This window comes from Hypomesus nipponensis, chromosome 12 (genome assembly GCF_054491055.1).
Source record: "Hypomesus nipponensis isolate SF chromosome 12, ASM5449105v1, whole genome shotgun sequence".
Lineage (NCBI taxonomy): Eukaryota > Metazoa > Chordata > Actinopteri > Osmeriformes > Osmeridae > Hypomesus > Hypomesus nipponensis.
The window spans coordinates 14948697-14975400 of record NC_140372.1 but is presented as its reverse complement, the minus strand read 5'-3'; the positions used below and the strand labels follow the sequence as shown (position 1 = coordinate 14975400).

General features: G+C 40.3%; 2 protein-coding genes across 10 annotated transcripts in view; both read right to left on the bottom strand.

The window, feature by feature from the left end:
* The window catches only part of khk (ketohexokinase), a gene marked incomplete at its 5' end in the record, with an annotated part of 43948 nt that overhangs the window by 15923 nt on the left and 1321 nt on the right, over positions 1-26704 (bottom strand). The gene's annotated exons all lie outside the window — the stretch shown is intronic.
* On the bottom strand, positions 1232-24205 carry LOC146261679 (uncharacterized). 9 transcript variants are annotated; one of them, XR_014724712.1, is made up of 14 exons: positions 24017-24205; positions 20472-20518; positions 17696-17779; positions 17484-17595; positions 17058-17175; positions 16799-16864; positions 16660-16713; positions 10207-10257; positions 10036-10080; positions 9704-9932; positions 9324-9485; positions 6046-6164; positions 1670-1773; positions 1232-1327 (listed from the first exon to the last, which is right to left on the bottom strand). XR_014724712.1 is itself a non-coding variant. In XM_084667535.1 (11 exons), the coding sequence occupies exons 4-11, from the start codon at positions 17565-17567 to the stop codon at positions 1266-1268; spliced, it is 537 nt and encodes a 178-aa protein (XP_084523661.1). In that variant the 5' UTR covers positions 17568-17595; positions 17696-17779; positions 20472-20518; positions 24017-24205; the 3' UTR covers positions 1232-1265. The 9 variants fall into 9 exon arrangements, 3 of the variants coding, with proteins under 3 accessions (XP_084523661.1, XP_084523663.1, XP_084523662.1); XR_014724715.1 differs by having other exon boundaries at positions 1670-1732; XR_014724714.1 differs by lacking the exon at positions 6046-6164 and having other exon boundaries at positions 1670-1732.

Below are 26704 nucleotides of genomic sequence, written 5' to 3'. Positions count from 1 at the left end.
TACGTGCGCACTACATTAGGCTACCATTCGCAACAAAATAAATGGAGACAACATAAAACATTTGCAGGCTCGCATGAAGTGGGATTTGATCGCACTAGAGTAAAAATATGTAGGTTCAAGAGTCTGTTGATTAACACGGCGAGCTACACCAGCTCTCAAAATTGAGCTAAATCGTTAGGTATTTCTTAGCTATGTTGGCCTTCAGGTAACATTTTGAATTGGCTTCTTCTTATTCAACTGGTTCCCATAGACACTACCCGAATGTAGGCTACTATGCACGTATTTGGGGTTGTTTCGAGGCAATAGCCGTATTTTCACAGCTCCTTCTGACACCACATATGAGCCTACAAATTCGTACTAAGAACGTTCCACAACATGGAAACATTCGTTTCCTATGCGATTTCGTGTAGCCTATTGCTGAGTGTTTCTTCGCCATATCTTTTGAAATCAATTCATTTCATAATTGTATATTCTGAACAAATGGTGGTTGTGGTTAATATGGCTATTGCCTTGAGACAACTCCAAATTCGTGATAGCCTACATTCGGGTAGTGTCTATGGTAACTAGTTAATTCAGAAGAACCAAAACAACATCCCAGCTAACAAAATGACGTCCCCGGGACGTCCCCTGAACGTCCCCGAATGTTATCAGGACGTCGCAAAGGAACGTCCCCATGACGTTTTTTTGTAGGGTCCCCTAAAGTCCCGGGGACGTCGCAGACAAACGTCCCCGGGACGTCCATGTAACGTCCTCATAACATTTAGGGGACGTTCAGGGGACGTTTGTCTGCGATGTTATGGGGACGTTCCCTTGCGACTTCCTGATAACTTTCGCATACCAAATGCAGAATCAATTTCTCAACCTTAATTTATAGTCACATTTCTGCTTTTAATGGATATTTTTTGTATACAAAGTATAAAATGCATATTACCTAGTAAAATGTAATCTATAGTGAAAAACTAAACTGAATGTGTACACTCAAACTCAACAATGTAATTTAACCTCTTTATTTAAAATAAAACTACTTAAAGTAACAGGCTGCTGCTAAATATTGTATATTGTAACTTATTATGTATATGGTTATAGAAGAAAAAACACGATTTAAAGTATAAACAAACACTTTATTTAAATGTATTTTTAAGGCCTGAATTAATCCTTACATTTTCATTGTCAACCCCTGGTTCTCCCCCTCCCTCTCCCTCTCCCCCTCTTCCCCCTCCCTCTCCCCCTATTCTTCCCCCTCATCCTCCTCCTATTCCTCCACTTCATCGTCCCCCTTCTCCTCCTCTTCCACCTCGTCCTCCACAAGTTCGTCCGGAATCAATACCTGCAAAAATGAGCTACAGTTAGACAACAGAGCAATTTTACCTGCTTTTACCTAGTGAGAATTATAATGTAGTGCATTAATATGTTAACATAAATGTTATCTTATTGACTCTTATAGCCTATTAAAATGTTTTAAATAACCCAATTCGCAATAACGGATTTCCATATTCTGCTAAATCGACATCAATCAACTGTTGCATTAACTTTAACACAATCGAAACAAAATCGGTCGCATGGCAATAGCAAAAATGCATTACAATGTTGCTATATATTTGCACCAATCCACCCCCTTCAGTTGACTGATCCATACGTATGTATGGATAAGTGTATATAATTTGTGTACCTGGTTTGTTGATCTGCGGTGGGGAGCATGTTTCAGTGTAACCGCAATGGCCTCCTCCACCCTCTGGCAGTTGTTGGAAAAATTGAAGATGTAACATATTTATCCTGTATAAGAATGATTCTGTGTTCAGTATTACTTGGGTGCAAAGAAAGGCCTAACCCCAAATCTGAGCTGTGAGTAAACATTCAAGACCCTTATCTTGGGGCTGAGGACTAAGAAGAGGGGGGTTTTGGTTGTTTTAAGGATATACTGTGTGACAAAGACTATAGGTGGAGACGCAAGGTCTGGTGACCATTTGTTGACACTTATGTGAAGGAGCTTTTACGACATCAGGAGATCCTGTTGTTGTTGTGTTTCAATCAGGGTTGATGTAGTAAACACGCACGCACTCAAACACGCACGCACACACGCGCACCAGGTCTATGCAAGGAGCCAATGAAGAAGAGCAATGGAACATTTGCCTTTGTCTTAACCAATGACTGTAAAGAGCGGTTCTGCTTAAATAGCTAGCTAGCGCAACATGCTAGCAGGCAAACTTTGTAGCACAATGGCGTGTGATGTTTTTGTCTCCTTGTGGGCCGGCCGCAAGCAATAAACTTTCTTAAACTTGTTCATCGACTGACTGTGCAATGCTTGATAGATTAATATTTCTGACACAATGGTCCTTCGAGCCGGATTCCAACATCCATTCCACCTTTCGATGGATAAGGTAAGAATAAAATTAGTCGACTTTTGTGTTTTTTGGGGGGAAGAATTTTGAAAAATTCCACAGTGAAGTCGTTAAAGACTAATCACTGGTTAATAGTCTAAATTGAGGAAAATGCCACAGTGTAATCGTTAAAGGTGCACTCTGGTCCCTATCAGCTAAGATCTGGTTAAAGCCCAGTGCAGCGAGTAGGGCGTCATATTTACTGAGACCCGTGATCTGTGACGCATTGGGAGCAGAAATATCGGTGAAGTAAATAGACTGTAGGTTTACTAAGGAATGGCGCCGGGAGATCCGGGTAGCAGAATTAGTTACGGCCTGACCGACCAGAACTTAGATATTTGAAGTATATCTGAGTTTGGTGGTAGTCAAATACCTAACCAAATGGAAAGATTATTGCTAATTTCTGTGAGAATGCCGTTGAAGTAAATGTAAAAGTTCATAGCCAACATTGAGGGAGGCTACTGTAAAGAATATACTCCGTGCAGCACGTAAAAGATTGAGCCAGTCCGGGAGACTGTAGTGTATACAATATGAGCCAGTCTGGGAGACTGAAGTACAATTAGTTGAATCAGTCTGACAGACTTTAGTGCAATTGTTGTAAAGGCCAAAGGTGCTGCATATATGTGTTTGATGCTGCTGAGGTTGTTTTGCTGAAATGTTTGAGTTTGGTGGTATTAATATTTCCCTAATCAAATGGACTAGTTGAAGGCTTGCCCAACCAGAACTCTGATGTGCGTAAACATCTCTGATGAGTAATCTTAGGTAGATATGCAGACTTTGGACCAAGTTTTATGTTGAAATTGAAGTAGGCCTACTAAGAGTTGATAGAATTGTAAATATCGAGGTTCTGTGTAAATATAACCATGGTTAATTGTTTTAAAAGTTGTACATTTGAAGTGTGAAATGCTTAGAAATATGGAAACCAAAATTCGGGTTCAATGGTGAAATTGAAGTTTGAATTCCGTTTTTGGGGTTAAAGAGTGAGGACAATGTGGTCATTTTTGTCTCAAATGTGTCTCAAAGAAGGCTGACATGATTCTAGGAATTTGCCAGTTCGCTGTCTGTTGAATAATGTCAGAAAAATTGCCAGAAAGACAGCGCTTGGATCGGAAAGATCAAGGCTGTGGTCTCGTGAGTGTCCAGAGAGACAGGAAAAATTGCAAATGTATTTGTCATAGTTTACAGACAGAATCAACAGCAATGGCGGCGGGTACAGGCTAGTAAAGGAATTGCAGCTTGACATATGAGATCAAAGATGAGTAACCGCATGACGCACGCGCAGAGAAATTGAGAGATTGAAAAGACGCAAATTTAGAGAAATAGGCAAATTTGATATTAATTTGGTGATTTTTAAAACATGTTACGTGATGAGTATTTTGAAATATTTGCTAACAAAGTTTTTGGTTGTTAGAGTACATTTTACATGAGTTTCAGAAATTCCGAGGAAAGGTGATCCCAGAGGGTAATTCTGCATAATTATGTGAGTATTAATACTGAAAGATGTGTCCGTTTGGATGAATTCGAAGTTTGATGGTTAACAAATGCGTGATCAACATTTGTTGTAATTCCTAGCCAAACAGGGAGGTTTTTGAAGCCTTTCCGACCAGAACTTGTATTTCTAAGCGGCATATCTGTGTGAAGGTATTCAATAAGAATGCAGAAATTACACCCCTGGTTTATAAATTGGTTCTAATACCTACAATCAGAAGAGTTATAGAGCAAAATTAAGTGAATAGAAGGTAAACGCCAACCATCTGTGTTGTTCAAAGAAAAAAAAAAAAAGAAAAAAAGTTTTTGCTTTGTTCCAGAGCGCGCTGTTTGTTTGATTCGAGTTTGAAGCGGGCGCTGATGGAATGTGATAGATTTGAGTTATTCAAGATTAAGAGTAATGGAGAAAGTTACAAGAGTGTTGCATTAAATCTTAATACAAACTATAAAATATTCGAATTCAATATTTTCATTTAGGGTTTTTGGTCCGCAAAAAGATTTGAAGAATTGTCCGTGCATTACGCATGCCGAGGGCACAATGGCTGGTAAATATAAGAATATTTAAAGGAGTATTCTGTATTACATGCATGATAAGACTTTTGAGAAGTTATAGAATAAGGTTTTGTTTTACGGGCTTATGTTACTCTTGTCAAATTGTGAATTTAAAGGTTTAAAACAGAAAAAGGGAGAATTTATATTTTCTTTTGTCTTAAGGGCATTGTTTGGTTGACGTGATTACGGAGCGAAATACTGGCATGAGTGACTTATGTCTAGGAGCAGTTAACTGTCCGAACATTGATTTGATAAAACAACATTATAATAACGATAGTTTAAAGCAAATTAAAATGTGGCTCAGAGAATTAGTAGAAGGCTAATTTTGAAATCAAAAGTGAGATTTAGTCAATAATGGCAACCTTGGGTGTTATGGGAACTTATGGGAAGTTTGTGTTTACACAGGAAGGTTGTTTTTATTTGGCAAAGGAATGTGTTTTGTTTATTGGTTCAAACACTTTGATGTTCTGAAAAGGGAACTATCGCATATACTTTAGGTATATGGGAAAACATTTTAAGTCAAAATAGTCAAATCTAGGGTTTTTAAGAGTTTTGATAAAGGTATTGGATGCAATTTGGTTACAAATGAGAAAGAGAAAATAACTAAAATATACTTTTATTTTGAGTTTGATTGTAATTTGGCTTTAAGTTTTATTTTGATGTTTTGTCAAGAGCATGACACAATGGTTGGGATAAACAGTTAGTCTATGGTGAGATTGTATTAATGAATGGTATTAGTGCATAGGGAGGGTTATTATAACCTTTGTTCTGAAAGAATTTGGGAAGACTCATTAAGTCTGATAAATTGTGGTTATGATGGTTCGTGCTAATTAGCTTGTTTTGGACTGCAGCCAAAGCAGGTTATGAAGTTCTACCTATCTGACCTTTATAGAAAATATAGTTGGGAAAAAATGTTTGGTTAATAGCTACATTAAGAACATTATGTGGTTTATATTTTCATTTGAGAAACATACAGAATAAATTCTGGTTTGGGATGACAATGGTTTTTATCATGTCTTTGACAAAAAGAGGTGTGATTTGGTTAAACAGAGAATCTAAAATGATATAGGTCCTAAACTTAACAGGTTTTAAACAAAGAAAGGTTTTTGGAGTGAAAGAAATTAGACTAACAGTTGATTTTGTTTAAAAGGGAACAAAGAAATAGATTTCTAGACATAAGTAATAGGAGTTGAATATCAAATGACGTGTTATTGTCTTGTCATATATGTTTGCTCAACAATGGATAAATAGGGCATTGATCACTTGGAAAGATAAGAATTCTGAAGAACTTGTGTTGGTTTTACTAGAACTAGTCCAAATTCCTGAAGAGGTGGATCAAAAAGTTAACCGATTTTATACAAAATGCTAACTAGAAAAAAGATATCTTCTGCTAAATTCTGTTCCAGGTGAAGCAGTAAACCAAAGCGTGGATGAGTCAAACCAGTAGATTGGGTATTGATTAAAGTTATTAAAAGAAAGAACTGGTCCAGCCCAGGTGGGGGGGACCATAACAGGTACTGCTCACCACACCCACTGCAGTCAAAATAGCAGAGAGGACGTCTTAGATGCATTTGTCACATTGTAAGAAAGTAAGGGACATTGATACAGGGACAGATTAATTACTCACCACAGTCTTGAGGCACAAGTCTGACTACAAAGGGGAGTCATTCTCTTAAAGAAAGGCGCGTCTCAACCTCAGTGAAGAAACCAACGGCCAACAGAGACATAGGGTGTAGACTAAATAAGCTAAAAAGATAGGAGACAGTAAGCAGGGAAAGGTAGAAAAGATCACCCATTTCCACAGCAGAACACACTAGTATTAAGAACTGGCAGAAAATTAGTGGTTGGAATGGATAATGTTTAAACTCGCAAAAAGGGAAGTCCAACTGTCTTGCATGCGCCAAGCTAGACCTCAACTAGGCACAGTGCTATTCCGGCTGATTCAACAGATTACACAGGGTATAATGTGTGCTTCAACATTATAACAATAGTTTTATGTTTACTGAACAATGCAAGAGCATCTCATTACTGTTCGCTATGGTTAAAAGATGCAATGTTTTAGCCTCAGTGACTATCTATAAAGGAAAGATGTCAATTATGAAGAATTTGTTTGCTCAACTAGAAGTTCATACTGATAACATTGATTTTATTTTTCTGGGAATGCTAAAACAGATGTGGCAGCAAAAGAGGCAGCCATACGGGTCTGTCTTAACATTAGAAAAGGTATAATGAGGATGAGACTCTTGAGATATGCAAAAAGTGTCACCAAAATGACGGGTTGTGTAAATTCACAGGAGGAACTTATGTTACTGAAGAATCTATTTCGTTATGATATAATATTGAGCCATGAGATTAATCATGTCTCAACAGGAGGGAGTGATAACGAAAGAGTGTTCACAGCATATGGATTTGCAAACTATTCAAGAAAACTTTAAGAAAAAACTTTTTTAGCATACCCGATTTGAGTGAGAGCAAGATATGCATGAACTTTATGAGCTAAAGAAATGTTGTAAAGATTCAGGAATGGGCCGATGACGAGTCAGTTGCTTTCAACTGACCTCTGTGAGAATGTAATTTTAATTACTGTGTAGTCTACTTCTTCTGAAATTCGCAGACAGGAGAAAGATGCTGTCTCAATCCAGTGAGAGGTTCCTGACCTAAGGAGACTGGATTGTGGTGACGGATTTGACACGTTAAGTCCTGGGAAATGACCCAAGGTGAACAAGGTCATTCCTGTCTAGTTTCAGAGGTGATAAACAAGGAGATATCATGGTACACGTGAGTCAAGCGTGCATTTAGTTTGACGTCAAAATAAGGAAAACTCCGCGCTGTGCCTGTAGTACAGTGCGTTGAGGTTGCCGTTGTAACTAGACTACATCTTCTACGAGAAGATTACACAATCACCATGCACACAATCATGGCATCCGTTTCAACAAATTGGACTTTGAGAAACAAGGAAAATTAAAGATTTAACTGTTTCATTGATAACAATGCAAATGTTAAATAGATTTAAAAGTGAAGTTTTAATCTTGAGATAAGTGAGAAACTTTTCTGTGGAATAAAATTTAGGTACAAACACTCCTATCATGATACGTTCTACCAGTTACGTAAATATGTTCCAGTTGATTTGTTATGTTCCAGGGCAGAAGTTTGAATGTTTTGAGAACAGTTATGGACTGTCGGAAGAGGTGATAACAATGCTGTTTCATTTATGTGACTTGATGAAGTATTACTTGGGAATTGCATTCAAGCTTCATGTTTAGTTTTTGAGAAACTTGGTTCTACTACAGAAAATTGATATTAATTTGAGAAGAAACAGAAATTGATAACATGTAATGAGATTTCAGGATTTGTGCCAAAGTGATGTGTCTTATCATGCAAAGGTTGTAAGAGAGTTAGCAGCAGGCTCAAAGAAATGTCTGTTGATCGTAAGTCCTGACTGCTCTGTAGGAGATCACCTTCGGGGGAGGGGGAGAAGCTTTTGCCATCTATAAAATGGAGATAAGGTTGACTGGGGGAGTACATTTGGAGACAAAATCTGGGGTGACTTAAGGGTTTAACAGGTTTTTGTTTGGGTAACTGAGGTTTATGACTCCCTGACCTGGAGAGAAAGGCTTATCACCTAACCTGGAGAGGAAGAGCACAATCAGGGCCTGTCTTAGAAAAACTTGACTGACAGTGTACTGAATGTTTGATGGTTTTAGAGATGACCATGTTGACCACAAGTAGGCATGCTCTTATATACGGATATTTTCTGTATTGATTTCTTTGTTGCAATCTTTGTTTCAATTTGATTTTGTGTGGTTAAGGGGATCTGAGATGAAGTCCAGGTCTGTTGGTGAATGCAACAGACATCAAATGATTTCTGCTGCGTGATGACGGGTTTTACCCAATACCATGGGCTTCCGTCATGCACAATAATTCACTCTACTAGACTATAATTCTGTATAGTCTTATGGAATATTACACATTTTTGATTTTTATGAATTGTTTTAATTTTTATGTATTTTTAATTTTATTAACTGTGTAGGCGTGGCTTTGGAATAACACATTTTATTCAGGATAAACAGGAGGGATATGTTGGAAAAATTGAAGATGTAACATATTTATCCTGTATAAGAATGATTCTGTGTTCAGTATTACTTGGGTGCAAAGAAAGGCCTAACCCCAAATCTGAGCTGTGAGTAAACATTCAAGACCCTTATCTTGGGGCTGAGGACTAAGAAGAGGGGGGTTTTGGTTGTTTTAAGGATATACTGTGTGACAAAGACTATAGGTGGAGACGCAAGGTCTGGTGACCATTTGTTGACACTTATGTGAAGGAGCTTTTACGACATCAGGAGATCCTGTTGTTGTTGTGTTTCAATCAGGGTTGATGTAGTAAACACGCACGCACTCAAACACGCACGCACACACGCGCACCAGGTCTATGCAAGGAGCCAATGAAGAAGAGCAATGGAACATTTGCATGCCTTTGTCTTAACCAAGGACTGTAAAGAGCGGTTCTGCTTAAATAGCTAGCGCAACATGCTAGCAGGCAAACTTTGTAGCACAATGGTGTGTGATGTTTTTGTCTCCTTGTGGGCCGGCCGCAAGCAATAAACTTTCTTAAACTTGTTCATCGACTGACTGTGCATTGCTTGATAGATTAATATTTCTGACACAGTCCACACTGGGAAAGGAATGGCTGCAGGCACCTAAACAAAAATATTAATATGACTGAACTAGTAATGGTGGTAGTAAAGTGTTGGGCAATCTCCATTACTGTCCAAGGAGTTTATTTTCATTGTGGTTTGTTTGTTTGTCGGTATTTGTCAGCAGAGTTATGGAAAAACTATAATACAGAGTATTATATAAGCATTGTAGCCTACAGTGAATGTTTAGTATGTGTGAGATTTAACTTACGTATCGCAACATCATAAACCAATAAATGGTTGAAGGGTCTCTTCCCCTTTCTCCCCTTCAAACTAAAACCCTTCCATAAGTCATTAGTCCCTATTTTTTTTTAAGGATTCTCTTAACACCGTCTCCAATATTGTTGCCTCCAATAAGGCTCAGGTGTCGAATCTAAAGAAATTAAATAACAAAAAATAACCTCAAAACTATTTCATTTTAAACAACATATTTGACACATTTAACAAGTTGTACATATTAATGTTCTGTTAAAGAATGTGTCACATCAATATAAAGAGAAAAAGAAACTTCGTTTGTAAGTCTAGTTGTCTCTTGGTCTAATTGTAACAGTTTACTGCCATTAAGAAGAGATGGTGTATTCCAAGGCATACCATTTTCTTTTTAAATGAGCGGTCTTTCACTTTTTGACAGAGGTCCTCCAAGTCTCTGACATTTTTGCATGGACACTCCAATATTTCATTTTCTGCTGCCTTAGAAGGGCTCATTGGCCGGGACTCCACAGCCTCCATCACACGGCCAATGGTATTCCTGAACTCCTCCTGCATCCTTCTATTTTGATCATGATTCTCCTCTCAACACCCTCCAGGAAACCGAAAATCTCTGTTGAAACAAGCATAATAATTAACATTACAATCAAGATTCACAAAATGCTTCCTTAGTCATTGTAATAATCAATGGGAAGGGTTGATTTTTTTAGAGATACCTTTACGTAGCTGGTTCATTGTAGCTGGTTCATCTTGATGGCTCCCTAAAACCAAATTGATTCGTTAATCAAGCCTTGTAAATGTAAATGCAGGACTAAACTGGGATCAGGCACAAATAGGTTTATATAGTGAGAAAAGTAGTTATGTGTCTTTATTAATGGAGGAGGTACCTTGAAAGGCCTCAGCAGATCTGGAGGTATGTGAGGATTCACATGGAGTAACTGCAGAGCAAATGCAAAGAACATTAAGTGGAAGTGTATTTTTCTGATAACGAATCATTAAATTGGAGTACAACCCAACATATTTCACAATTATTCATAATAAACATGATTTGCAGATGTTCATTTCATAACAGTGGCAGATGTAAGGTAGTGACCTTAAAGTGGAACTGAACTGATTATGTAGTACGGCTCATATAATTATTAAAATAAAATCACAAAATGTTATCTGACAACTAAAAGAGCAAAATGTTCCATTTGTTAATAAAAACGTTTTAAACTTTACTATTTAACTAATGGGCGCAGCCATCTTTGAATCGTCATGTCTGTGACGTCACGAGAATGGTTAGGTACTGTGACTGCCGTCTGCTAGCAGTAATCAAGATAGACATTGATAGATTTTCAGGGAGAACAGAGGTATAAATTGCTTTAAACCAGGGGTCCCCAAATTTTTTTCTTCGAGGGCCAGATAATATTTTTAAAAATGATGTGGGGCCGGATCAGTCTGTAACAGAATAACATGGGCCAGAGTGACTACCAGTATTATTGTGGAGGTTTTATTATTATTTTAAATGTATTTATTATGCTAGATTAGTTTATTATTTTGTTTTGCACCGAACACATCAAGGGATATATAGCCTATTAAAAGGGTATTATTACTATCGGAATGACTGTGTTACACTGTGACGAGGGACCTAGCTCTGTCTTGACAGTAAAACCACACTTCAAACACAGCCCCGGTCAAATCAAATCAACACTTTATTTGTACAGCTCTTTTTACAGCCAACGTCACAGAGGGCTTCATAGATGCCCACAGATCAGCACCTATGGCCAAGCTGAAACCTCAAGCCACAGTGAGCGGACCCACACCTCAGTCAGGACTGCATGAATCCCCTGCTCTTGTCTTTACTGGGCGACACAGCAGGCTTCCCTTCATCTGTATATTATGAGAATCACAGCGGCTTTTAGGTTACACAGTAATAAGACAACACAGTAATAAGTCATATTCATTGCTATTGAAATCAAAACATTTACTTACTTATGCATATTCAGTTCAGTGTGAACTGTGGGCTTGCTTCTGGCTAGTGAGAAGTCCAATGTCAGATTCCATTCCTGTCACAGCCAGTCTCAAACACTGATGCAAATGTTCATCAGTGAGTCTTGATCTCATTGGATTTTTCATGAGTTTCATGCGTGAAAAGGTTTGCTCACAGATAAAAACCAAAAAGTGAGGCCATCTTCATTGCATGTTTTTTTATGTTTGGGTAATGTCTTATTAGGGAGGGCAGCATAGAATTCAACGAGACTGTTGGCCTTAAATGCGTCTTTCAGAACATCACAGTTCTGTAACTCAGCCAACTCAAACTGATAAGAAGGCATGGCTTCGTCAATGTCGGCAGCAAAGGGGTTCTGAAAAAGGCGGATTTCTTTAGCGTGGACACGGAGTTCACGGAATCGCACATCAAACTCCGCCTGCAGCATTTCTAGCGCTTCCACTGATTTTTCAGCTGGGAATGAGGCCGCTGGTTTCTCAGCAGAGGCTTTGAGTTACAGGGAGATGGGTAAAGTCTTGCTTTTGCGCTTGTCCCACAAGCAGAGCTAGTTTCACCTCAAATGCTTTTATGTGGGAAAACATGTCACATATTAGTTTCCCCTTGCCTTGGAGCTGCAAGTTGAGGCCGTTCAACATTTCTGTCACATCTGTTTGAAAGACAAGGTCCCATTTCCATTCTGTCTCGATCAGTTCTGGAACCGTTTTGCCCTTTGTCAGAAGAAAGTCGTTGATTTCGGGTAGCAGCTCATAAAATCGCCTCAAAACTCTGCCCCGGCTTAACCATCGGACTTCAGTGTGGTAAAGCACATCTCCGTGAGCAGACTCTAGCTCGGAGAGAAAGGCTTGGAACTGCCTGTGTTTAAGTCTGTTTGCTCTGATGAAGTTTACACATGACACCACCACCTTCATAACCGATTCGCAGAACTTTGGAGCACAGTGCTTGCTGGTGAATCAGGCAGTGGACTTGTATCGGGGGGGTGAGACCTCTTTCATCCATTTCTCTATTTATGCTTCCTATTAGCCCCCTCAACGCACCAACCATACTTGGAGCCCCGTCGGTGGTGATGCTGGCCAGCTTAGACCAGTCTAGATCCAACTCTCCCATCGTTTGGCAAACTTTACCAAAAATATCTTCCCCTGTTGTAGTGCCTTTGAGACTTTGTAGGGCTGCTAGCTCCTCGGATACTTCAAAGTTTGAGCTAACTCCGCGAAGAAAAATTAGCAGCTGTCCTGTGTCTGCACGTCATTACTCTCATCCAGTGCCATTGCAAACACATCAAATTCTTTAACTTTCTCTTTCAGCTGGGCATGTACGTTACACCCCATTTCTTCAATTCGTCTGGTGATTGTACTTGCGGACAGACTCACCACATTTAAGACGTCTTTCTTATCGGGGCACACCTCCTCCGCAACAGAATTTATACATTTCTTGACAAACTCACCATCACTCAATGGCCTACTGCTGATTGCAATCAGTTTAGCTACCTGAAAGCTTGCTCGAACCGATGACTGGTTCAACTGGGTTTGGCGTATAAACGTATTCTGCTGAGCTAATAGTCCACTTTTTAGCTTCAACACTTTGTCTGCTCTCATTTGGCCTTGTAAACTCGCATATTTGTCTCTGTGGCGGGTTTCATAGTGTCGGCGCAGATTATATTCTTTGAAAACAGACACAGTTTCTTGACAAATGAGACAAACAGCCATTTCTTTGCAATGAACAAAAAAATAATCACTTGCCCACCATTGTTTAAACACCCTGCATTCTGAATCTACCTTTCTTTTTGCTAACCGTTTGGCCATTTTGTGAATTTTCTTGCTGGCTCGCGTGCACCTGCTCGATCACGATCACGATGTTGAATATACCATTCTGTTGGTGTGTAAGAAATAATTAGTTTACCTTAATAATAATAGTTAATAACAAAGGGACATTTTAATAGGTAATAACTAAGGGACATTATTGTTTGAGAGCCAACCTTCATGATCAAATACAGATATGATATGATTAAAACAAAAGAGTCTCTGGCATTGTTCAGAGGGCCGGTCCAAATGCGTTGGCGGCCGTATCCGGCCCACGGGACGTAGTTTGGGGACCCCTGCTTTAAACGAACCAGCTAAAACAAGGTGTTAAGTAGGATCTTACTGGCTGGTTGTACAAACACATTTGACAAGACATAAGGCATTCACTATCATGTCCTACCCAAGCGGCAACCGGTTCTACGAAAATGGTTTGTATCTATACAGCGCCAAAGCCCGCCAGCTGCCCCTGGATTCAGAGTTTGCAGGGATCACTTTACAGAAGTGGTTTATATTTATAAACCTGTTAAATACGCTAATGTTAATACACACACTGGCGTTTTTGACATAGCTACGCTATCTAGCTCTCTAGCTCCTAAATTTACATCTGATTGTACAGTAGCCAAAGCTAGCTCTGTTACGTAACGTTTCCTACACTGTAGTTTGTTTAAAGGTGACATGACATGAAAACTTCATTTTATGAGGTTATTTAACATTAATATGAGTTCCCCTAGCCTGCCTTTGGTCCCCCAGTGGCTAGAATTTTCGATAAGTGTAAACTAACCCCTTTGTGTTCTTCTCCGCCTTTGACAAAATGAAGGCTCAATTGCGCTGTTTGAAAATCTCCCCCTAGTGACGTAGATAGGGGGAAGGTTACCTCCCGTCTCTCTGCTTTGCCCGACCAGATCATCTGGCCCGCCCATGAGAAACTGAGCTACCACCGTGCAAGGGCAAGTGCAATATCGTTTTTTTCTGGAGAGACATCATGGGGAGCAAACAAACGAACAGTTTGCTCAATGCTTGGATGTACAAATGCAAGCACAAATCTTTATTTAATTCCTTCATCCGAGCCTCTGCACAACCAATATCTCAATTTTATTTTCGCTGGAAATGCTCCGACACAACTTCCCAAAGTTTTGCTTGTCTGCGCCAAACATTTCAGCCACTACTGTTTCCTCAACTTGAGCCAACACAAAGCTGGCCTTGCTGAAATTAAATTCTGGATCATTACTAAATCTCCTCAGTCAAGCTACAAACCCTGGACAAGTAAGTTATCTAACTCTATATCATTTTGTTGCTTTACTGTATATGGTTACCTAGCTTGCTACCCTTAGAATGTGGCTTTCACATTAGCTCTGCAGCTAACAGCTGAGTTACTGTTGCTAACGTAAAGATAAATGGCATCAAGTGTGTGTGTGAAAACAAACGCTGTAACGCAAGTGTTGTACACTTCTTTGTTATTTGGATAACCGTTCTGATGTTGGTGTTACGGCTCGCGATATCCGCCTTTCTCCACATTGAAATGACTGAGTGTGCACCTCTGCAAACCAGGGTGATCAGATGAGAATGACTAAATTCGAGGTATTTTACAGCAACGCGGGCAACGAGCCATTGCGATACCTCCTGTAAACATTAGCGCATGTTGCCGCCCCTCTCCTCCTCATTAGCATTTAAAGCTACAGACACAGAAACGGCGCGTTCTGAGGAAAGATGATTGTGGGACTACTTGTAGTGGCTATAATTCTTCACCAAGGCTGAATTTCGGGAAAGAGACTTCAGATACGGTATTAGGGGACAACTCATGCCTATATAAAAGCATCCAAAAACAGCATGTCATGTCACCTTTAACTTAGCAGTGAAGAAGTTATCAACTCAACCAGTGAGCATGTGTGTCATGCCCTCTGCCCCCTAGTGGCTGGTTGTTTGTGTTCCCCGGTTGTGGGTGTGGCCATGGTCTCCAGTCTCAATTACCCACTCACTCTGCCTCAGTCTTCACACCTGTCTCCCATCAACTCATCAGCCCTGCAGTTTATCAACCCTGGTTTTCGCATCATTCATCGCCGGATAATAGTTTTGTCTACCCTCGGTAGTATACGCCAGGTTCCAGTAGACCAGTATTTTTATGTGTGACATTCCTGTACTAACTTTTTGCCTGTGCCTCCAGGATCACCAACCTTGCCAGACCCCGTACAGCCTACCCTGCCAGCCTGTCTGTTTTTTCATCACCATCACTCCCCTCTGCACTTACCCCAACATTAAACCCCTCTGGACCATCCCTCCGTTTTTTGCGTGTCTGTGTTGTGCACTTGGGTCCACCACCCCGTAACAATGTGGGGCTACTAGTAACTGAAACTTAGGCTACTAGCTATGTGTAGGGTGCTCCAAACTTATTGTCAGATGCACAGAACAACACAGGGTCAGACCGAGCATAGGTTAGACATATGGTAAGCTAACATAAAAGGTCTTTCTCCTCACACAGCATGGGAAAGAGCCTGTGCTCAATGATGAACGATCATTTTGGTGGACCACCAAACACCCAGGTTATGCAGGTCTTTGATCAGATCAATTCTGTCTTTTGGCATTGTCTGCAGTTACAACAAGTACCTAGCTAGCTACAAGTACATCACCACTCGGTGTTGTTCAACTTGTGAGTGTTAACTATATTTACATATTTACATCGGACAAAAACACATATTCTGCATCTATGGGACAACTGCGGTCCTGCGGGTACATAATAACGGATTGGTTCGAAAGCATACGCCATAGGATGAACAGGGATGGGTATGATGGGTCGACTTTCTTCAATTTTTAATGCAGTTTGACGGGTTGAAATTGAGAGCAACCATTCTCGTGACGTCAGATGTATACGTCATTTAAACATGGCGGCGCCCAGTTCTTTTTGAGTACATAAATTACACACAAGAAATGTTGATTATTTATAGAATGGCATAGAGTTGTATGTTATGTATTTTTTTAATTTATTAAATGTATATACTATTATAATATCACTGTGTCTAATCGCAGTTCAGTTCCACTTTAAGAACGCCACTAGGTGGCGGTCTTTGTACCTTACGAGCCACCGTAGTTTGCACTTGATGTAAGGTAGGTCGCCACGCTTGTTTAAAACGCTGGTTTGTACTCCGTTAAGGTAAGCAGTTTAATCTTAGTTTAGTTTATTTAAGTCTAGTGTTTGAGTTACAGTTTGTAGGGTCAAGTACTGCAAATGCGTTTTTATTTACCGGTGGACTAACATTAGCTGAGTGACGAATCAGCATGTAAGATGAGTCGATGGTTTATTTAATAATACAATTTTTTGGGGCAAATCTTTTTGTAAAAATCAGTGTCCCAGCTGGTGGGTCATAGTTCATTTAGGTCTTGTGATGTAGGCTAGGTAGCCTAGCTCTGAATAATTGCCAACAAACGAGTTTTACCAACTAACAAACTTTTACTATTACGCGAAAGGTAAATTGGGGATGGAGTTAATCTGCCTGTTAATTCATGCAAGGCGTGTGAAGGAGTCTTAAAGTGCATTTGGTTTGATTGAATTACAGCCATACCTTCCAATTCGTCATCTGCCCTGACAGGTGTGGTGGATTTAGGTGGCGACGTGACTGCAAAACAAGAAAAAGAAACAGTTGGCAAACAATTTAACAACTTATTAGTTTTTCAACCATAGCTACTATTGCATATACTTACACGCAGGCCCTCTTGGCAACACTCCAGGTTTAACCGTTTTCTTTTTCGGAATGACTTCATCCTCATCTTCACGAGACATGCATGAAAAATAAAACTATTAATAACATGAGTCTTACAATATTCAACAGAGAACTCATATATATATATATATTATATATATATTATATATATATATATATTATATATATATATATATATATATATATATATATATATAGATATATATATAGATATATATGAATGAATGACACATAACTACCATCACTATCAGTCTCCTGGAATCTGGCAGGAACGTTGATTTTTCTAGCATTTCCCTGTTTCCACCTGAGAGGCGTCTTGCCCCTTTCTTGCCCTCTCCCTGGCCAAGCTGTAGCTGTCTGTTAATGGAAAGGTGCAACAATTAGAATCTATATTTAAATTACAGATAAGCTATCAGTCATAGGCGATTCTAGGTTTTAATTTTTTTATCATTAGAGCACAACAAATCATGATAGAATACATAACTCACTGACATCACCTGAAATTCCAAAATAATGTTATTTTTTTCTTACATTAATTTGAAAATGTAAATGTTTTCATCCTAAGTAGAGCGCAAATGCACCCCCTGCACGTGTGGTAAAATCAGCTATGCTATCAGTTAGAGCTATTGTCTCTATTTGTCATTATGGGGTGAAACACATTTTACCTGTTGTAGAAAACACTCTGACTTGGTACTTCTTCCACTGTGCTTTATCTGGCAGAGCACAGCGTCTTGCCAGAATGCTAGCATTATTCTGAGGCCAATAGCAATTCAGAACCTGTAAGATATTTGCAATTGTTGTGTATGCTTTTTTGGTATATGACACAGTCATTGAACAATTTTGAAAATATTATGCAACTTTCAATGAGTCGCCTTACCCCATTACTCCTCTCCAACCATAATGATGGTGGCACATCTACTTCATTTGCTTCTATAAAATGCACCACCGAAAACCGATGAACCTGAATTATAAAGACATTTTAATTGAGACTGCATCAGTGATGGAGTCTGAGGTGATGTGTCAGTGATGGAGAGTGAGGTGATGTTGCGGCCAGGTCTGTCAGTGATGGAGACTGGGGCGATGCTGCTGCCAGGTCTGTCAGTGATGGAGACTGAGGTGATGCTGCGGCCAGGTCTGTCAGTGATGGAGACTGGGGCAATGCTGCTGCCAGGTCTGTCAGTGATGGAGTCTGAGGTGATGCGTCAGTGATGGAGAGTAAGGTGATGCTGCTGCCAGGTCTGTCAGTGATGGAGACTGGGGCAATGCTGCTGCCAGGTCTGTCAGTGATGGAGACTGGGGCGATGCTGCCAGGTCTGTCAGTGATGGAGACTGGGGCGATGCTGCTGCCAGGTCTGTCAGTGATGGAGACTGAGGTGATGCTGCGGCCAGGTCTGTCAGTGATGGAGACTGGGGCAATGCTGCTGCCAGGTCTGTCAGTGATGGAGACTGAGGTGATGCTGCGGCCAGGTCTGTCAGTGATGGAGTCTGAGGTGATGCGTCAGTGATGGAGAGTGAGGTGATGCTGCGGCCAGGTCTGTCAGTGATGGAGACTGGGGCGATGCTGCGGCCAGGTCTGTCAGTGATGGAGACTGAGGCGATGCTGCTGCCAAGGTAGACTCATTAAAAGTGAGTCTGGAGAGTGGAGAATTGTAAAGAAGACTCGTGAGCCATACTCCTCCTCAACCATGATTGCCCTTTGTTTAAGGCACTTCTCTGATATCAGTTTCATCCTTGAGTTTCTGATGTTTGTCCGACATGCTCCATAAAGGCGAGAGTCACAGGGACTCGAGATGTAGGGTTCCAGGTGGTCATACACCCTACAAAGGAACATTTGTGCGCCCTCGTCTTTCTCAGGGGTTGTTGACATCACCTCACAGCATGCTCTGTCATTTAGCATGTAAGCGTTGTTGGGATGTTTGATGCTTACTTTTTCTTCTTTTTCAGTGAGATCCCTCCTGAGTCTTCCTCTCTCATTGAGTCTTTTTACAATTTGGACCAGAGGACTTCTTCCAGAGCGGACCAGTTTCTTCAGGTGGTGAAGATAATTTTCAAAAGGAAATACACTGCAGTTGTCAAGGCAGCCAAATTCCTTGGCATCAGCAGCATGGAGTGGACGTTGTACACTAGGAAGCACTCCCCATACAGAAACCTTCCTTGCTGTACAAAAAATGAGAGAAGTTCATGTGCATATGAGCAGTGGGCTTGCACCAGGCTTGGAGAAATGAGTATGCACATTGCAACGCTGAAAGCCATGAAATGCTCAAACAGGTCATCTTGCAGAACTCCCCTCAGGACCAACTTGCCAGTGTAAAGAGCAAACTGACGGAACTCGGTGGCCTTCCAACGCTCAAGATTTTCCATACCCCGTGGCTTTCTTGCGAAACTGTTTGGAATTGAGGTCTTCAGTTGCTCAAGTCTTACACTCACCTCCTTAATCTGCCCTGAGGACATTCTGGTCTCAGTCTTTCCTTTTGTCCACAAAAGCAAAAGCTTCTTCATTACTCCAAGGCAACACTGGTGCATGTAGTCTACAGGAAAGGATGTGATCATGTCAATAGAGAGGTTGGAGAAAGGCGATGTTTTTCCTTCCTGGTGATGTTCCAGTTGAGTTAACTCTCTGAAGGACTGGTCAGTCCTCAGTGTGAGATTTTCAACCTATTGATAGGTCATCCGTCCATCCCAGGCCCTTTCTGTGTGCACCTGTCACAACCAAAGTACCCTGAGTACTGCTTGATACACTTGACAAGTGCCTTTGCAGGAGCATCACAGGTTATGCACCTTATCTGGACACGTATCACCTTGTCTCCCCACTCCAAGCCATTCTGCATCACGTCCTGCATTTTGCTGACTGCAAAATCGCTGATGAAGTCGAGGGAGGTTGGTTTGGATGACACCAATGCCAGAGACAAGGGGAAAATAGATTTTGGTGACAAATTGATGCAGCAGAGAACAGGCCAAAGACATTGGTTGGTGCTTTTAAAAAGAGGCAAGCCATCAACATTCAGGGAGATGTCTTTTTAAGATGTTCCAGAATCTGCCCTCTCACATCAAAATGAACACATTTCATTCCAGACTCAGTCTCCACATCCACTTCATTGGTGCTCTCCAACAAGGTTCTTGCAGTGGAAGGAAGCTCTGGATGACCATTTCTTTTCAGGACCTTCAACAAGCCATCTACAGCATTGTGTTTCTCTCCTAAATCAATGGCCCATTCTTTAAGTTGTTCCCTAAAGGAAGAGGCAACTGCACTGTCCTCTTCATCACTAGAATCCTCTGATGTCTGGATCTGTTCCAATTCAGGGACAATGTTGGTATCGTCATGCAGCTGCTCTTCGATGGTACATCCTCCACTCCCAGGGCTATCATCACTGTACATCTCCTGATCATTTGGATTCTGCTCATTTGCTTCTCCATCGTGTGTATTATTTTTCTGTGCTCTTGACACCCTTGCCCAGATGCGATTGTATTCTCGTTTCTTATCAGCTGACGACGTCTGCTCAGTGGATACAGCCCTAAAATGGTGTGTCTGGAAAATGTTTTATATTGAGCCACATTATAAAACCTTTTCTTTTTTTTATTTGACTGTTTTAACTTCACTGACTAAACTCCAAGAGTGATGGTACTAACTTCCAATAACATTATTATTATCCTACCTCTTTTTTGTACATCCTGTCAAATCTTCCAGCAGTGTATGCTTTATCTTCAGAAAGTACATCCACCCGGAAATACAGAAGTTGCAAAATGAAAAAAAAGCATAGATTGTTAAACTCTTGCCATTGACAATTATAATGTATAATGATTTCAAGCAATTAATGTATAATGATTTCAAGCAATTAACCATAGCAATAAGCCAATATTACCAATGAGTAAAGTGACACATTATTTTCTATATTTATGTATTGCCTAGTGGTTTGCATACAGAAGATCCCATATTAAAATGTATATTGAATTGTACATGTTGGACTTATGTAGTGCAGTTTAAACTAGAGAGGGTACAATTTCTGGAGAAATTGTAGGGTGTGCTTGCTTGCTTTAGTTGCAGGTGGGTCCATTTTCCCTTCTAGTGATATTTTCAATTTCAAAAAAGTGATATTTTCAATTTCAATATTTCAATCAAGCATTTAGCCTACTCATATTTAGTACTCATATTGCATAATTTATTAAGAACAGCCTTTGAAACAAGGAACCCCCTTTGAAACAAGCTACTGTAACAACGTTGTCACTGGCAGCATTTCAGATGGAATTGTGATTCAAATAGTACCGTCTGCTAACTGAAAATAAGCCCCCCAAAACGTAAATAAGTTCGATATTAATTTAGGGGGACATACACCACTGATTGTTAGAAAGCGCAGGAAATTAGAACGTTTCTTTTGTAAGAGATATAGACCCGAAAGGGCGAACAGCACAAAGCGGAGGGGTTTTGTTTCGCCCTGAAGGGGCTTATTTCCCCGATAATGACCGGCGTTCTATAAATCATCCCGCTTATTACACGGCTACTTGCCAACAAAAATAACTTAACACTGTGTGTCTTTTTACAATGTATTTGTTACCATTCGTATTGTTGATCAGCAGAGAAATAGTTCGCCGTTGAACTTCATAGACTTTGAACGTTCTTTAGGCTTCAAATCAGCTGACGTCGCTAAGCAACAGAGTACGCTGGGTTTGAAAAGTTACGGGACTACTTGCGGAGTGCCATGAATCCGAGGCAAAAAGGCCACTTCCCTTGACAGCTGTCAAATATGCATAGCAACGGTCAAATATGAGAAAATTTTTCACCGCAGAACGTTGGGAAGCCCCATTCAAGTGAATGGAGCATTCTACAGTATTAAGAACAGCCGTGTAATAAGACATAATAAAGTTTGGCCATAGCTGTGGCATTGAAGACAGTACTGTAGCCTACTACACTGCCAGTGTAGCGAGCCGAGTCTGTGACTCTGTGGCTAACGTCAAAACAAGACGCTGTCTCACTCAAATTCCAAGTTTTACACAAATAACAAACTATGCTGACCCGCTGGCTATCTTCGCAATCGCCATATCTTTAAAACACTGCTGTCCATTTAGATGTAGAATTGACCCTGGTACGAAATTAAGAAAATACTCACCACACGCAGATCGACAGTTGACTGAGTGTCAACACTGTTTGACAACATTGCTTCTGAGGCTGACAGGCTCTCACGTAGCAAACAAATCAACGTTTTTACAGCAACATATAATAAAATCTCACCACCTGGCTGTTTTCACAATAGTCATATCGTCATAACATTTCCCTCTTTCTGTTTTTTCGTTTAAAATTGAACTATAAAATTAGCTACAAAAAATACTACTATGAGGCTTTATAGCATGGCTGCCACCTAAAAGACTAGGCGGTCTCACGGGCGACCTGCACTCGCTCAAATTTCAAAGACTGTCACGACCTAAATCAAAAATCCGAGATTGCAGTTCCACTCAAAATCGCTTTCTCTACAAAGCCAAATGGTTTTGATTTTTTGTGGGTGGTATTTTTCACTCCTAATCCAAGCTCCAATTTGCGAGCTAGACAGTCTCTATCAAGTTGTATCCATGCGTCGTTGCTAACGTGTGTTGACGTGGTGACGTAGCTAGCACAGGTTACCCTTCGTCGACAAAAGGCACTTTGTCCCCACAAAAACGTTGTAACCTCCTAAACTGTGCAACCGAACGTAAATCCAAATACAAGCAACGCAATCGCCACCAAGACGAAACTTTTGACACCACCATAGTCTATGTAGTCCAAATATTGACTGAGCCTTAGGGGCGCGAAAATAAACAAAAAAATAAAGAATAATATATATGTGAGATTACAATGGTTTGTGCTAGCTGAAGGCAAGCACACCCCAATAATAAAGTATTGGACTGCTTGTGGGTAATTATGATTACATTCTTTTTGTCTAACTTAATTATCGTAGTTAAGTGGCTGAAGGTTATGTAGCCTATGTTAAGTGTTTCATTAAATGATGATATTACAAAAAACAGGTCTATATCTGGTGTGGCAATTCAGATGTGTATTTCTGCCATTACTTTCCGAACGCTCCGGTTGTCACGTGACTTTAATGTTTTGCCGTCATTTCGCCAGGAAAGTTTTGGCAAAAATGAACGGCGCCAGCACGGATTTAAACTAGTCCGAGTTCACTGCGCACTTTATTTCAAAAGACATAGGAAACTGTAAAGCAACACTTGATCGATGTAATATTAGTGATCCATAAAATGCTCCTGGAGTTATTTTTACGACCTTAACAAGTAAAACGGAAAGCTTCCCTGACCTTCAGTATCCAGATATTTACAACTATCTAATCAACTTTCCTTCATCTACTCTGAAGACTCTCCAAGAGTCTTTGAAAGCCTACAAAAGCTTGCAGGGATATATGGACGCAATCAGCTGGATTTGTTATGAATATTCAGCTTTGGAGTCTACCGGCTAAAAATTGCTTTATCGTCACTGGAAGGGTAAGTTAAAGTGTAGGCTAACGTTAATGCAGTCCGTGTTAACTTGTATAGCTAAAGCGTTAGCTAGTCTGTAACGTTCGCCAACGGTTAGCTACTAACGTAAGCTAACGTACATTATATCAGTGCACTTTTCATCACAAAAATGCCATTACATCTTTATTACAGGCAGCATTACAATAGGAGCAACTAGCTAACTCGTAACGAAAGGCGCTCCACTCTGCTCTCCACTCGGCTCCACTCTCCATTTGTAGCAACGGTAACTCAGTAACTAAGAGATCGTGCGCGTCTGAGTCCGTAACGAGGACAACAATGACGTCAAATGGCAATGGCAGCTGTCATTCTGATACTTTTCTCTCTAGGTTGTACAGTAGCTCCAGCTGTCAAAAAGTAGTTTCTGTAGAGCTAGACTAGAGCAGTACCCTTCACCTGTCCAAAAGTAGCCAATTCAGCTGTATTTTCTGTATCCTTAAAGAGACAACACCACTAGTGTGTATTCCTATTTTGCTATCGATAACATTGTTACTGTATACAAATTAAGATACTAGTACGACGTCTCAATTTAGCCGACGTCACCTTCACAGTTTGAGCTAGTTTAGAGTACCAGTACTGTACTGGGCAGAAATTAATATACATTAATTTTCGATATTCCTAGCTATTTCACGTTGGATAAACATACAAATAGCTTTACATACATACAAGTACAGTAGGGTTAAAGTTTGTATTAAAATATATTTACCTCAAATGCTGTCCTTCGGGTGTCTGTCCTTCCCACCTTCACAGAAGTACGCTAAATTACAGTCTAAACTAGCTAACTACACAAAAACACTATTAAAAACACAATAACAAAGAACTATACTATGAACACTAAAACTTAAGTTAGATATTTACACAAATTGATTATCAAATGGTATTGTATAAAGGAAGGATGCGGGATCAAAAAGTTTTACTGTCTCTCTCAAGACGTCTTCACTCAACAACAGAGTTCACGAGCGTTGACAGGGACCCAACCAAGTAACCAGGCGGGTCCGTGAGAGATGTGCTGTAATAGGCTAGTATGGAACATTTTTAGAGACGCAGCTGGTGCTTGGATAGGCTGGATCCAGCTTAGATGTTTTGTTTCAGTGATGGTACATCCCAAAATATTTATGACTATAATATACTTTGCTCAAATGCAAGTTATTGGTACCATACATAAACAATTGATTTAATACTGTACAGTTTCCAGAGTGACAGTAGCCTATAGCTTGAGCAATTCACATCACAGAATGACACACAAACAAAAATATCAGTTCGGAATTTAGATGGTTATGACCAACGGATGACCAACCCCCCGAAAGTTTTAAACATAGTCATATCATAACCAACCAGGGACGTTCCTGGAACGTTCCTGGAACGTGCCGAATGTCCCCCGAAATTTTTTGACCTAATGTCATATCATAACCAAGCAGGGACGTTCCTAGAACGTCCCGAATGTCCCCGAATTTTTTTACATAACGTTGTATCATAACCAACCAGGGACGTTCCTGGGACGTTCCTGGAACGTCCCGAATGTCCCGGAATTTTTTTAACATAACGTTGTATCATAACCAACCAGGGATGTTCCTGGAACGTCCCCTGAAAGTTTAAAAATAAATGTCTAAATTGTGACCTTTTAGGAACTTTAATAACGTCTTAAGGACGTCCTAGGGACGTCCTAAGGATAACGTCACGGTATAACCTACAGGGGACCAAATAGGATATTTATGACTATAATATACTTTGCTCAAATGCAAGTTATTGGTACCATACATAAACAATTGATTTAATACTGTACAGTTTCCAGAGTGACAGTAGCCTATAGCTCGAGCAATTCACATCACAGAATGACACACAAACGAAAATATCAGTTCGGAATTTAGATGGTTATGACCAACGAATGACGTTCTGGAACCCCCCGAAAGTTTTAAACATAATGTCATATCATAACCAACCAGGGACGTTCCTGGAACGTTCCTGGAACGTCCCGAATGTCCCCCGAAATGTTTTAACATAATGTCATATCATAACCAAGCAGGGACGTTCCTGGAACGTTCCTGGAACGTCCCCGATTTTTTTTTTTACATAACGTCGTATCATAACCAACCAGGGGCGTTCCTGGGACGTCCCCTGAAAGTTTAAAAATAAATGTCTAAATTGTGACCTTTTAGGAACTTTAATAACGTCTTAAGGACGTCCTAGGGACGTCCTAAGGATAACGTCACGGTATAACCTACAGGGGACCAAATAGGAACGTCACCGAACGTCCCCAGGACGTCCCTTGTTAGCTGGGATGTTGCCTGAAGGCCAATGTAGTTAATAAATCTGTGACTGAATTCCTGGATCACTCATGTGCTTCCGTAGCTAACGGTATAATGCAGAGGATTGTAACAATGTACATGTGTTTTTGCTTGTGGGATCGAATTCCACTTGAATCTTTTATTTTCTTAGCTTCCATTTATTATAGCGTGAATGGCTGTAATGAAGTGCCCACTACATTTGTTCAGAATATACAATTATGAAATGAATTGATTTCAAAAGATATAGCGAAGAAACACTCAGCAATAGGCTACACGAAATCCCATAGGAAACGAATGTTTCCATGTTGTGTCATGCGTGTTTTGATCGTATTGTCTGGGTTAGCAGCGACGTTCTTAGTATGAATTTGTAGGCTAATCTGTGGTGTCAGAAGGAGCTGTGATGTCGTGGAAAATACGGCTATTGCCTTGAAACAACCCCAAATACATGCATAGTAGCCTACATTCGGGTAGTGTCTATGGGAACCAGTTGAATCAGAAGAAGCCAATTCAAAATGTTACCTGAAGGCCAACATAGCTAAGAAATACCTAACGATTTAGCTAAAATTTGTGAGCTGGTGTAGCTCACGGTTTTAATCAACAGACTATTGTGCCTACAAGTTTTTACTCTAATGCGATCAAATCCCACTTCATGCAAGCCTGCAAATGTTTTATTTTGTCTCCGTTTATTTAGTTGCGAATGGTAGCCTAATGTAGTGTGCACGTAGCCTATAGGCCTACTTTCATATTTGCCGCAGCAAATATTAGATCCGACTTGAAAATTGCCAGTAATATGTTTGTGAATTTGTGACGACTGATAGGTGCACGCACAGCTGGGGAACCAGTAAAATTAGGAACCAGTTGGGACGTAACACCAGTGAAGTTCGACAATCATTCATTTGCTCTGAACATTTCACCCAAGACAGTTTTGACAACCTTGGACAATTTCAAGCAGGATTTGCTCGGAAGCTGAACCTGGAAAGAGGTGCTGTTCCGACCATATGCTCATTGCAACCGCAAGCTGTAAGGACAGTATGATGTTGTGCTAACAGTTATTAGCAATGCTAACGTGTCCTGTATATAGCGTTAGAATACCGGGTAGAATGCTAAAT